General features: G+C 42.4%; 1 protein-coding gene across 1 annotated transcript; it reads left to right on the top strand.

Annotated features, from left to right (window-relative positions):
• The first annotated feature begins 7516 nt into the window (after window positions 1–7516).
• Window positions 7517–13067, top strand: LOC147436084 (uncharacterized). Its single transcript, XM_086488090.1, has 7 exons — window positions 7517–8271; window positions 9526–9584; window positions 9833–9888; window positions 9965–10479; window positions 10982–11034; window positions 11173–11270; window positions 11345–13067. The coding sequence occupies exons 1-7, from the start codon at window positions 7675–7677 to the stop codon at window positions 12811–12813; spliced, it is 2847 nt and encodes a 948-aa protein (XP_086344216.1). The 5' UTR covers window positions 7517–7674; the 3' UTR covers window positions 12814–13067.
• The last annotated feature ends 1121 nt before the right edge of the window (window positions 13068–14188 follow it).

The following is a 14188-nucleotide window of genomic DNA, read 5'->3' as shown; positions in this document are numbered from 1 at the left end:
AATACAGTGACAGAAAGAAGCAAAGCTCTCACAAAGTGGAGGGAAGGTGAAAAAATTAGATGTTTGAAAAAAGTACGTGATTTGTCATTAGTGGTCTTGTTTTTAGAGACTTTGAATAGAGATTTCGAATCTTTTGACAACGATTTTGTGAAATATAAAATAGAATAAAATATTAGACTTTAGTACTTTGGGCCGCAAATTTAATGGGCTTACTCACTGAAGCACCTAAATATAACAGTTTCGGTCTTGTGATCAAGACATTTAGCTGTTCGCCACCAAAATAGGACCATCAAGACCCACGATAGAGAACACAAGAGTACCATACTTGTGTATACGTGTCAAATGACTATTGGACTATTCTTAATACTTAAATTAACAAACAACCCTTTTCTAACCGTTTTTGGCCCTAATGATCTACAAGGCTCTTGCTAGTATCTTCGAGCATACTGTAAGAAACCAATGTGAGAATGGATTATAGATATGTGTCCCATGTAATGGAATTAGCCTATTCAACTTGAGAATAGCGGAAATTAATGAGAATACTTTCGAGAAATAACTTTGTGAGCATAGCGGGTAGACATAATTGAAGATAGCAACATAATCATAGCAATTAGTTAACTTGGCATGAACAATACTTTTGCAAGAGAGAGAATTTAGAGAACATGACAACAGTTGAGGACCGGATTTATGTGGAGCCGGTCCCCCCTCCAAAAGGCATTTGTATTATAGATTCTCTCATTAAGAGAGACTTGGTACAATACAATCTTTGTGTTCCTTGAGACCTCCTTGGCAATATGAAGATGAAAGGTTCACACACCAAGCTTTTGCATAATTTCAACAATCAATCTTAGCTTGGAAACAATCAAGAACTTGTGAACATCATTAATCTTTGTGTTCCCTAAATCATTTGAGTGCATGAAGATGTATACTTTTTATGCATCAACTTGTGCTTAAACCAATAATTAATCTACCTTGCAATATATAATCTACTTGCATTAAGTAATTAATCTACTTGCAATAAACCATTAGCCTTCTTGCAATAAGCATAACATGCACTTGTAGAAAGCATTAACTATCCCAAGCCTCAATCCCAAGACCTCAAACACCTTCGAAGGTGGAGAGAGCTAGCAGGGAATGAGGGTAGGGAAGAGGAAGAAGAAACATTTCATACGAGAAAGAAGTAGTTCCTCACTTATCCATTGGTTAGCCTTGCTCTTTGATAGACCATCTCTCATTTGAGCCCCTTAACCATTGGCCCCGTGTTGAGATAGATCTATAAGCACATGTCTATATCTTAACCCTTGTTCCCGTGTATTCTCCCACATTAAGTGATCAGTTTAATATGAGAAAATCATTTGGGTTGGATAGATATTAATTTTTATGACATTACCTCTCTCTTGAAATCATAGTCGTCCTCGACTATGAGGTAGAGATGGTAAAGTCTCACCCATTAGTCCATTGGTCTTAGCGGGTAGAGGATCCATTTTTACCCTACGACATCATTCCAGAGTGGATGACTAATCCACTTGGTGCTTGAGAGACATTGTCTGCCGCAAGCATGTCTGCTTTTTTTAGTCCATATCATACTTCCAAAGTAGAGTGACAAGGTCTACTTGGTGTTTGGGAGACGTAGTCACCACAAACATGATCCTAAGTATGCATACTTTAAAATTTGTGCACAAAACATAAAAAGAGAGTCCTATAAGACAAAAACATTGATCATTTAAAATGCATTTCTTTTACATTTGCTTACTCTTTTGTGTCATTGTAAGAATCATTCACAAGGTTCATATTATCCTTAAGCCATGTTCTTTGCATGCATTTAGCATCTTTGAAAGGATAATTAAATAAGATACTGTCAGTAATCTTACCATTTCTTAATACCTTGTCTTCTTGTTGAAGGATGAACTTGGGTTGGAGCTCCTCTGCTTCATCCTCGATCTGTGATGGGTCTTCATTTGTGTGTAATTTGCCTTAGATGAGCCTTGGGAAAGTTTAGTAAGACCCAACTTAAAAAAAAAAAAAAGGATAAGGCTCTTTTGTGCGTAACGGTAGGAGCCTCTTTTGCCTAGCTAATAAATGGATATAGCCTGTTTAATCTTGTAAAAAGATTCGTTTTGATCTCGGCTATACTCCTTTGCAATGAAGATCTTCCCAGGTATCTTAAGCTACAAGGGACTTTTGGATCTTCCGTCTTTAGCCTCGAAAGGTAGTTTCTCCTTAGAAGTATGTTCACGTTAATAGAGACATACTGTTGTTAAGATAAGAACTACTTCTTTCTCCTATGAAATGTTTCTTCTTCCTCTTCCCTACCCTCATTCCCTGCTAGCTCTCTCCACCTTCGAAGGTGTTTGAGGTCTTGGGATTGAGGCTTGGGATAGTTAATGCTTTCTACAAGTGCATGTTATGCTTATTGCAAGAAGCTAATGGTTTATTGCAAGTAGATTAACTACTTAATACAAGTAGATTAATTGTATTGCAAGGTAGATTAATTATTGCTTTAAGCACAAGTTGATGCATAAAAAGTATACATCTTCATGCACTCAAATGATTTAGGGAATTGTTAACCCTCACGGCTCACGGACACCCCATCACGTACGACGGACGTGTATTATGTATTTGGTAGAGTCAGGTACCGGGCTTGTCGGACCAATAGGAAAAGGGTAAGAGTGATCGCCGATGAGAGGCGCACTCTAACTGGGACATTCAAGGGATTAGTTGGCTAAGCATGGGCGCCCAAGTGTGAATGGGGTGAGCTCATATAAAAGCCAACTAAACCTAAAATTCACTCATTCTCTCATTTGTGCAATAGAAGAGTGCTCTTGCTCCATCTCCATCTCCATCTTCTTCTTCTTCACCTCCTTGTGTGTGTGTGTGTGTGTGTGTGTGTGTGTGTGAGAGAGAGAGAGAGAGAGGGAGAGTGTGTGTGTGATCGAGCATTACGAAGGCACGACGGCGGCGAAGCGGTTGAGCGCGGCACGACTGCAGCTTCTTCTTCATCGCGGCGAGGAATCCACCACGAAGGCGAGCGTAGAGCGGTGAGTGACACACCCTTTTCTCTCTTGAGCTTGCTAGTTTAGGCTTGTTGTGTGCTTGGAGCCATTTGTGGCTCGCACACGGTGTATTGGCAAGTCCCTTGCTTCGACAGTGCGGCAAGGAGCGCACATTTTTGGCGCCGTTGCCGGGGAAATGCCCTACACTAAGCTCGGTTAAGCACTTTACGCTTTCTTGTGGTGCAATTTCTATCATAGGAAAGGCAGGGAATGAGTGTGTGTAGTTGTGTGGAGATTTCTGTTTTCTGCGTTTTCTGCGTTTTTCGGTTTGCACTGCACAGTAAGCATTTCTTGCGTTTCTGCATTTTCTGGTTTGCACTGCACAGTTCTGTCAAGTTTCAATTTTCTGCATTTTCTGTGTTTTTTGGTTTGTGCACAGTTAGTTAATTAAGCAGGCTAGTAATTAGGTGAGACAGAAAGTAGTTAGGTGAGGTCAACGCGCACCAAAACGCGTACCAAATAATAAAAATAAATCGTTTTCGAAAAAAAAAATCGAAAAATAAAAACGTGAGCGAGGGGGAGGTTAAATTTTCGAAAATAAAAAACGTGAGTTTTAAAACGGACGGGTTGGTTTGTATAAAAGTTAGATCGGGGTCGTTTGCCCAAGCCCAAGCCCAAGCCCAAGCCCAGGCCCAGGCCTCAGTCCTCAGTCTTATGATATATACTAGACTCACCCTTATATATATACCCTACTCCCTCAAGAGGGAATGAGAGCATGTGGGACAAGTCCTCCACTCTCCTCCCTTCTCTTCCCACTTGCACCCTTAGACTTGCTATTTGGAGCCTAGTTCCCCAGCTAGGAAAAGATTGTTTCGGGCTTTTCTGGAGCAAAATAGAACCAAACGGTGCGCTGTAAAGCACAGCACGTCTCTCCTAGCGATACGCTCGTTTCGAGCTATCACACAGCCCATTCCACGACACGCTCTAAAAAATCTAGCAAAAAAACAAACAAAAAACACGCAAAAAACTAGTCACAAGGCCTTCTAGAGTAGCTTTTTGACACCTGGGGGTATCAAAAGCACATGCACTTACGCTCTGGGCGGGTGCTAGAACACGAGCATATTGAGGGTGCCTCTGTTCATACGGACACCCATTACCCATCCACAATAGGCTCTAGACCCTCAGCGGGGACACAAGGTAGCACCACCCAAGACCCTAAAATAGTCGCTAGTGATTCCTCCTCCGACTCAGAAATCATGGAAGCATACCCTACCCAAAACACTGAGAGAGAAGGCCATGCACCTCCCGAAGCTCCACAGCCTAGTACTAGTATGTTTAGCCGTTTCATAGAAACATTAGGTAGAGCTACTCGCTCGGAACCTGATGCAAATGAAGCACACGAAGGGGGTGGGAAAGTGGACTCTCCTTTCACATCGCACGTGGACCCCACACCCCCAAAGAGTGTCCATGTGGATATCCTGCCAACTTCTTACCAAGAAGGCCCTGTTGAGCTGCCTCCTTCAGAAGTTCCCTCTAGAGTACCGTTGGTGACAAGTAAAACCACGGGGAGCAACATTGCTTCTACCTCACAAGAAACCGTTAACACGTCGACTCTAGAAGGATTGTTCATTAATGATCATTGGACATACGACCTCCACACTGAGGTGTTGACGGATCTACACTCTGGCCACGCCTACCATGTAGGATGGATAGAGATTGTACAATCCACCTCTAGTGCCACGAGCATCGAAGATCAACAGAAAATGATCTGTAATGTTATCCATGGCATTATTCAATCGGAAAGGCAAAACCGAGGGGTAAATATACTCTCAACTGGCCCCATGATATTTCTGGATACGAGCAAGGCTCAACAGCCTACTCTATCACAAATGGAGACTCCTCTAATGAGCTCCATGGACCCATCTTATGTCATTTCACTTGGGGTCTCTATGCAATCTGAGCCTCCGAGCAACAACTTTAGCTTCCCTAACTTGGCTCAACCCTCTATTAAGGAAAACATAGTGCTCACTCCAGGGATAAGCCTGACAAAGAATGTACCGATGACATCTACGGTTAGCGCAGTGCCACTACCTAGTGTCGTAGTACCTAATATGGGGCCTCGACCGTATGTGCCTCTAGCCCCTTATGCACACATGGCCCCCACACCTCCAATTGTACCACTTGCTTATGCTCCTCGAGTGCCGCTCCCTAGCCCTTATCCGAGTGGACCTATGCCCGGTTATGTTCCATATCCTGCATCATCCACACATATGCCAAGACCGGTACCCGTCCCTCTCCCACATATGATTCCAAGAGTACCTCCACCGGCCCTGCCTCCTCACATAGGTGACTTGGCAGCGTTTGCTCAAACCATAGGTCGATCTATCGCGGAAAATATGCGTCATGCATCTGATAGAGAGCCTAGAAGTAAGGCAGTACAAATTGCCAAACTCACGCAAAAATTCAATGGGGACGAAGATGCTAGAAAACACATTGAAGTGTTTGAACAAGTATGTGATTCCTTAGGGGAACGCAACGAACTACATAAGTGCAATGCCTTAAGCTTGACATTAAGTGGGAAGGCTGGAGATTGGTATAGAACCCTAAGGGTGGACGAGAAAACAAGTGCGCTCCTTGCCGCACTGGAACACAAAGATTAATGATGTTCACAAGTTCTTGATTGTTTCCAAGCTAAGATTGATTGTTGAAATTATGCAAAAGCTTGGTGTGTGAACCTTTCATCTTCATATTGCCAAGGAGGTCTCAAGGAACACAAAGATTGTATTGTACCAAGTCTCTCTTAATGAGAGAATCTATAATACAAATGCCTTTTGGAGGGGGGACCGGCTCCACATAAATCCGGTCCTCAACTGTTGTCATGTTCTCTAAATTCTCTCTCTTGCAAAAGTATGGTTCATGCCAAGTTAACTAATTGCTATGATTATGTTGCTATCTTCAATTATGTCTACCCGCTATGCTCACAAAGTTATTTCTCGAAAGTATTCTCATTAATTTCCGCTATTCTCAAGTTGAATAGGCTAATTCCATTACATCCCACAATGCACTCCACTGGCTCCCATTCCTCGTACAAAGAAGAGTAAACGTTTGTAAGTACAATAACTAAAATATAAGAGACCAGAAAGGTCTAAGAGGAAGACAATAAAAGGAAGGATAAGAAACCACTTACAGTTGCATCGTGGTTTATGATGCACCTTTGAAACATTACTGCCATTTGCGATCACTTCAGAGTGAGTGAAGACATATTGCTAAAGTAAAGCCTCTTTTATTGTCTTCTTACCGACCTCCACTTTAAAATCTAGGACTTGTGCTTTCCATGCGGAACGAAATAGATTTGTTGTGGAGGATCTTTTCCTCCTTGGCTGCATGAGAACATAAGAACCTTTGCATATCGTCTGCTCTTGCCATTGACTCTCCGTAGTGATGGAGTTTGAATGGAAATAGAGCTAATGTTGCAGCTTGGCCTCCTTGGTAGACTCATGGTTAGACTAATTGGGGAGAGAATAGAGCAATCCCTAGAGCTTTTAGGACGGGAAGAAGAAGAAGAAGAAGCCATAGTTTTATATGAGTGGAAGACGAAAGAAAACTTGCTTGCAATGAAGGGAGGATGAGTAATTTTGAAAGATTTCTTAATGGAGGAATAGCTTTTACTGGCGGGAGCCTTGATAGCTTTTAGTCACTATCTTTCACTATCTTGACAGCTGTCAGAGTCCCTTACCAGTAGTTCCACATGTTCATACCACCAACTACGTAAAAGCAAGATATTACCTCACCTTTTGGAATGTTTTTTCTTATTTCTTGATTTATTTCAGCTATTTTCTACGTTACGTTGCCTTGTTGCTCATTAGACGCGCATTATTTTCTCTATCTTCAATATGGCCCTCTTAAACCCCTCCAAAATCTCCTAATGTAGGTCGTACCCACTAGCCAAGACTCTTCTCGTGACAATTGAATTATAGCCGTTTCTCAAAGATGGGCAACCATGGAGCCCTCGCTTCCTTAGCCCAAGTTTAGACAAGCCCAACAGAAGCCTTCCCCAATGCCCATTGTCAGAGTGGGTCTTATAGCCGTAGGATCTGTGTTAAACCTGCATCAGGGCTCGGGAAAAGATAGGTTCGCTTTATCCAAAGCGTGTTCAAAATGAAAAATGACCGGCTCAAGTTTGGGCAAGAAGGTTCTCAAGCCGGTTCAAATTATGGAATTTCTAGTTATAATATGAGATTTTTAGTGTGATTATCCCTCTCAAATCTAGAGATAGCTTGTTCATATGAGTGTGAAAAGGTTCCAAAGCCGGTCCACAAAAAATGTTTCCTGAGCCCTGACCTGCACTGTCCTCACTTTGGGGGTCCGAAAATGTTGTCCTTGACTTTGGTCCAAGGAAACGATGCTACAGCCGCTTATGAAGCTTCCTTTGTACGTTGAAGCCCTGTTTGAAAGACTATTTGCTCTACGATCCTGGAGTTCGACCATATACTCTCGTACCTTCGTTCCACAATTCATGTTTTTGCGTCCAATACAATATTAGCCTAGGCCTATACGTCTGTGCTTTTCTCCCTCGCTCCCTCCCTTCCGCCTCTCTCTCTCTCTCTCTCTCTCTCTCTCTCACACACACACACACACACACACATACACTCACCCGCAATAGGCGTGCCTTTTCGAGACCATGCGCATCAGAAAACGCCCCGCTACTCAATGTGGAGCCGCCGTTGATGCAGGCCGAGCTCTAAATCAGGACAGGAACTCAGATGCGCAACCCGCAGATCATAATTACAAGCATCCTCAACTTCATACAACCTCTAGAATAGGAAATCATTCTGCAAGAAATAAGTCAGAGGCCAGAATCGATCACGGCAGCGGCATACAGCTAGCTGCACCATCGCGGCCATTTCTAAGGGATTTAGGTTCGACTACAGAGGCTTCAACGCTGGAGCGCTTGCTCCCGCAGGGGCAAGATTATGATCACAAGGCACGCCTTCTACTGCAAGATAATTTGAAGTGGCAGCAGCTGCAGGTACAATATAATTATGAGCCAGGAGGCTCAACACATGCTAGTTCTGATGCTGGCTTCCAATCCTTTGATGTCAAAAGGAATGTTGTGTCGACAAGCCGCATATTGAATAGGCAACAACTGCAGCCCATCGCAGAATGTGATGCAGGCAGAATACCAATAATGGCCACAACCAGACATAACCAAAGAGTGCTGCAGAACGCAGGCACGTGTCTCCCAGTTGCTGTAGCTATGGAGCATCATATTGGACAGGTAAACATTTTTGCATTTTACATATTTGTATGACTCCTAACCTGGTCCCCAGCATCATCAACTGATGCTGCAGCGTGTGATATTGAAGGTGATAGTATAATTTGAATTCGTAAAAAGGTGCTCAAGTACATGCCAATTTGCTGCACTCTATGGATGCATTTGTGACCCGTGCTCTTTTGGCAATCGACTGTATTATATTGAGTAGCCATGTCTTTACAGCTTGTCCATGATCACTAGCCGCAGAGATCAAGCCAAGATCAACCTGGATGTGTGCTGATAACCACCTGCACCCACCGATGCTTACCATCTATATCATGGTAACTTGGAGGACTCCTGATATTGTTCTCTGTTAGCTGCTTGAGCACAGCTGGTTACAATATACTGTGCTTAGCTACAATACTCCAAGATGCTTTGAAGTCATGACCAACTTGGGTGACAAAGGAACTGCACACAGTACGAATATCGTTGTCGGCTGCATATGGTTGTACAGCTGTCTTCAGCGCTTCTTTGGCATTGATCTCCTTCCTCTTTGTCAAAATTTTCAGTTGCGTATGGACTGGCCATGACACCAAATTTCTTCTGTTGTATTACCAGCAGAGTTTACACATTATACCTGTCATGAATATCGGACCAGTATCTTCTGGCCTATCTCCTCTTCATGTCTGTTATACAATATATAGGGTTTTTGAAATCACACAATATTAAGCATGTGACTTTAATTTGGCCATTGATCTCCTTGCTGACATATTATATAGCAGTTAATGCTTGGAACCTTCAAACGCGTGTATCATGTGTGCGTTAACAAAATCTACCATCGGGCTTATTCAACTAGGGTAAGGGAGCCAGTTTAGAGGCGTTTTGTGGAAACGTGATGTTTTTGGGGGGGATTTTGCAAAATCTCATCATTTTCAATATTTACGCATTGCACGAGATTCTTCATGAAAAGGTGAATCAAATGATACCAAAATTAATATTTTTTATATTTTATTTGAATGCTCCATTTGAAACAATTCAGCTTTTGAGGCATTTTGAAGCATTAGAGACACTCAAGACCCAATAATGGTACACTTTTCAGCAAATCACAACAAGACACATAAGCAAGGTTCTTGGAATATGCCAAATTTCTTGCTTCTAAATTGGGGGTGGATATGTATCTAACCTGGGGGGTCAAAAAATTTCGTCTCTAAACTGGCTCCCTTACCCTATGGCACTATACTTGAGCTTATTGTTGAACTTTATATTTTGAAATTCCAGGTGACACAATCAATAGAGCTGCATTTTCAGATGGCCATGGACAAGAAAACCTCAAGCAGGTGCACTTACATTTTTTCATTCAATCTTGTTGAGTTCTTTGTGAAAAAGACTGGCAGTGAAAGTGTCTTGCATACCATCATCGAAATTAATTCTTTGCACAGGTGTCTAGTACAGGGGTTCTATTTGGCAAGTCATGCTGCATGCATTTTCTCTTGTTGTTTGACTAGAACGGAGCACCTACTGTAAACCTATATCTCAAGAGCAGGGAGTACTAGCTGTTTTTTAAACTTTGTGTTTTCCAACACAGTTTGGCATTATCCAAAATGGATTGCAACGGGACTCTCAAGAAGCAGCTTTCTGCAAGTAAGTATGCTTTTGTTTGTGTCCATGTAGACCATGATCAGCAGGCAATCATGAATTCACTGCATATTTTGAAAAGGTATCATCAGAGCCAACATGGATGCTGAAGCAAGTACAGAGGATACAACGAGCAACGAGGACACGTCTATGAAGTTCAGAACTAATCTGCCTCAAGGCATAGAAAACTTTAATGAGCAAGAGGAATTTATGAAGATTCTTACATCAGATAGTAAAATTGCAGAAGATGGTCAGGAGGACAACATGCTGCAAAGTGCATTGGATTGGGGAACTGAAAATCTTCTGTCTTGCGGTCAGAGGAGTGGGCAAGGGTGGCAGTGCAAAAGGAAGAGGGCACCAGATGGGGGTTCAATTTACTGTGACTACCATCAATCAAAAACCACCCAACACTGTGCTGCCAGCTGGAACACCGGCACAAAGACCATGAAGGAAAACAAGAGAGCTTCCAAGCAAATTAGCAGCATCTCGCAAGGACAAAATATGATTGATGTCAAAGTGATTGAATTACCTCTGTTTCCCTCCCAACAACACATGATGTATGGGAATCTGCAATCAGCAGATGAGTTCAGTTCTGAGGTGAGTGCACATCTCCTGTATTGTCATACTTTTCTCATTTTTTTGAAAGATAATAACAACCATCTCGATTTTTATTCTACTTCAAAGATCAAATTTATCACGAATTTGTTTGGACCTAGGAGAATGAACATATTGCAGATATGAACCCTCTTTTGGACCAATTGATAGGTTTCTCTGTGAAGTAGGCACAGACCTGCCTTGCATGTATGGCCATGTGAAACACAGATTATGTTATATGCAGGAATATAGACACCGAACACCACAAATGAATTTTTTAATGTTTATCGCGCTTGAGATATTCCATGTTTTGCGTGAAACTCGTCAAAATGTTTCAGAATAATCGAGGATAAATAATTTTTATATTTTCGAAATTGATCAACAGAAGTCCACCTCCACCCGTATGGTCCACTTGATGTTTTAAGTCTCATAACCTGCTTTCTGGTTTCAAATGAAACTTTGCTGCTAGGCGTCTCTTATAAAATGAGGTTGTTACCGTGTACAGGGTGGTGCCATTTCTGAAAGAGTGTCTCAAACAGCAAGCTACTCAAAAGTTCAGTAAGTATCCAAGATTCGCTTTAACGAGAATCGACAAATTGTGACTGTCTCCACACTTATTTGTGGGCTTTCATACTACAAACAAGAATGATATGATAAGGTTATAAATGGCCCTCTTCCTTGTACAATGGCATGCAGTTCCAATGCTTTGGATCTGAAGCTTGCGCTGAACTCCGAGGCTTTACCAAGCTTGGTTGAGACAGACGTACCTACTCAACTTTCACAAGCTGTGAGAGGTATGTGCTATTATCTTTGTACTTTAACATGAGTCACTGATAAAAATTAACTTTTGGCCTGGTTTTGAGGTCAGAATCTCCAGTTTCTGGTAACTTAGACGTCAAGAGGAGAAGGGTTGAAGGTGCGGCAACATTCGAGACAAGAATGTCGGCCATGAGGGAGCATGTTGACCTGCATCCTCTGACAGAAGTAGACATAGGGTGTGCTGGGCCGGAACATTTGAGTGCAATTAGCGTCTTTGACTCCGCATTAATGAACAGGCAAGAGATCAATAGAGCAAAAAGTGAAACTGGCATTGTGAACGGGAATAAAAGCATTTCCCTCGATAGAGATAACCTAGTTCATGAGCAAGAACAGAAGAGGTTGCCCGATGCAGGGACTCTTGAGCAAGAACTACTAGCACAGAATGATGATCTTCTCCTGCATGAGCAAGATCCTCACGGGCAGTATAACTTGATGGTTAGAGAACAAGAGACAAATACCATTACTGCACATATAATTGAGGCGAATGAGCAAGGGCAGCAGCATCAATGCAAGCGGCATGATGGGCGAGGCTGGCGATGCAAGCGAATATGCACCCCAGCTGGAAACACTTATTGTGAGAATCATGCAGGTGGATTAAAGCAACGAACTCACTCCGCTCAAATAAAGGCAGAGAGTAAAAGAAATGTTGAGCTGGTACAGCAGCGCTTTCCGTGGGGACAGCAGGTTAATTCTTGTGTTGCAGATAGAACGAAGTCGAAGCTCACAGGCCATAATTATATTCCCCAGGAGACTCCTCAGGAGTTCTGCATTAAGGTGCACAAAGCTGTAAGTCCTAAACCAAAGCATGAATTAGTAGAATTAAGTCAGAGTGAACTCGACAAGAACATTGATGACGAGATGCATGATCCATCAAAGCAGCCGCACGCCTGGAACAACCTGCAAGAACATGAGATGAAACATGCAGCACAGAAAATGCGAAGACGATGGCCAGAGTGGAAATTACAAGAAAAGAAAGCAGCTGCAGACAAAAATAAGGACCAAGATCGCACCAAACGTCTGCAGAGTCGCTCGCAGAGGCGATGTGGGCGACATGATGGGAGAGGGTGGCGGTGCAAAAGCAAGTGCGTGCCAGGTAGTGTATATTGTGAGTATCATAAGGAAAAGCTGAGGAGGTACCTTGCAGATTCGAAGCAGCGGCAGCAGCAGATCAAGACAGCTAGTGGCAACAACGTCGACGTGTGCTCAAAAAAACTGGAAGAGCAGGAAACTGCAGATAATTGCGGCAGGAAGGAGAAAAATAGTGTTGTAGTCGAGCATGTCAAGGAAAATCAGCAGAAGAGCAAGTCCAAGTCGACAGCTGATAGTGGCGACGTCTCAACAAAGGAAGCGGAAGAAAGTGCAGTCGAAGAAGATGATCGTCTGCTGCATATTGACATGAGGAAGGAGAAGCAAAACAGTATTGTAGATGAGCATGTGAAGCCGGCAACTTCTGCGCCTCGCAAGAGAAAGCGGCGATATCTTCACGACATATATGCCCGTTCCATATCGAGTGCTTAGTGGCAGCAGTACAGCTAGCGCCACCTTCAATGTATATATCCCCGTGGTAGCATATAATACGTTCTGGTTAAAGTCGTTGCAAACATTTTCACTTTTGTATCTGAATGTGCGTACGCTTTCCTCAATGGAGTCTTAACTAACTTAGCCTACCTCAATGTTTGAGAAACATATACTTATTTATATTAGAGTGGGAGTCAAGACGATATTCATTATATAGAGTAAATGTCCCATACTGGGAGACCTTAATCTATGTCGATCATCCTCTAGGATTAAAGCTCGTGCACAGGCTTTGCTTGCGACAAAACTTTTGTCACGATCGCCGATTGCCTGCAAGAAATGCGAAGCAAATACAAATTGTTAGTTTGTGTGTGTGTGTGTGTGTGTGTGTGTGTGTGTGTGTGAGAGAGAGAGAGAGAGAGAGAGAGAGAGAGAGAGAGAGACTGAGAGAGTAAAAAGAGTGTTTTTACCTCATAAAAAAGCACACCTCAAACCAAATGGATGGCATTGGAGGTGCAGCTAGTTGTGCCTTGTATAAATCGTTTGCTTTTCTAAGCTGCATAGTCGGTCCTTTGGAGGGTCCTTTTCGGCCTTGGAAATGGGCTTCTAGGTTAATTTTACGGGCGCTCTTGCCCTTCGAATTTCTAAGAGTTTGTTACTTTTTGGTATTTTAGTGCATTTTTTTAACGGTAGCTCATATTTTCATCCATACAAAACGGGCAAAATACCCCAAAATTGGTAAAATCCCCGATTGAAGGCAATCGTGATGGCCTTTGTCTCGTGCCTCTTTTGTACCTCCTCTTACATTCTCGAGCTTATATGATGACACACATATAAAGCATAGCAGGTGAACTCATATATGCATGCTGTGTTGTAAGTTCATGTGTCAAGAGGAGAGATTCAACCACAGATTATTGGACAAGGAGAAAACAAGTGGCAAGATTTAGACACATGTTTAAAGGTGCTTCGTGCATGGTCTCCAATTTAGAATGCCAATGATGCAAATGCCATGCCTACTTGAAATTCTTGATAAGTTCACTCATTGTAGGGTGAAAGCATGTTAACCTATCATGCTTTTTCATGTCCCGGACAATGCTAACTAGCACAATTTTGACATATATATGCTAACTAGTACAATAACTTGAGCTACATCTCCAAGATCTATGACATATGATATATCAATAGAAAGCACTTGAAACAAGGAATCCAAATGTACAACCTCCGACAAATTTTGATATTATTTGTAAAAAATTTACCAGACGCCCAACTTTTTGAAGATGTGCTAACTTGAAACTGCTAACTAGCACAAAAAGCGCGACAGGTTAACATGCTTTCACCCTGTAGTGCTCATTATTTCAACCTTTAAAGAGTTTGTCAC

Source organism: Adiantum capillus-veneris, chromosome 18, assembly GCF_014529385.1.
Source record: "Adiantum capillus-veneris isolate H3 chromosome 18, ASM1452938v2, whole genome shotgun sequence".
NCBI lineage: Eukaryota > Viridiplantae > Streptophyta > Polypodiopsida > Polypodiales > Pteridaceae > Adiantum > Adiantum capillus-veneris.
Note: the sequence above shows the minus strand (reverse complement) of the source record. Positions and strands in the feature narration are given on the sequence as shown.

Excerpts from the sequence above, each read along its gene's own strand:
- LOC147436084 (XM_086488090.1), top strand. The coding sequence starts at position 7,675 with ATGCGCATCAGAAAACGCCCCGCTACTCAATGTGGAGCCGCCGTTGAT. Across the intron at positions 9,889-9,964 it reads CAAGAAGCAGCTTTCTGCAA|GTATCATCAGAGCCAACATG; the intron begins GTAAGTATGCTT and ends TATTTTGAAAAG. Across the intron at positions 11,271-11,344 it reads ACTTTCACAAGCTGTGAGAG|AATCTCCAGTTTCTGGTAAC; the intron begins GTATGTGCTATT and ends TTTTGAGGTCAG.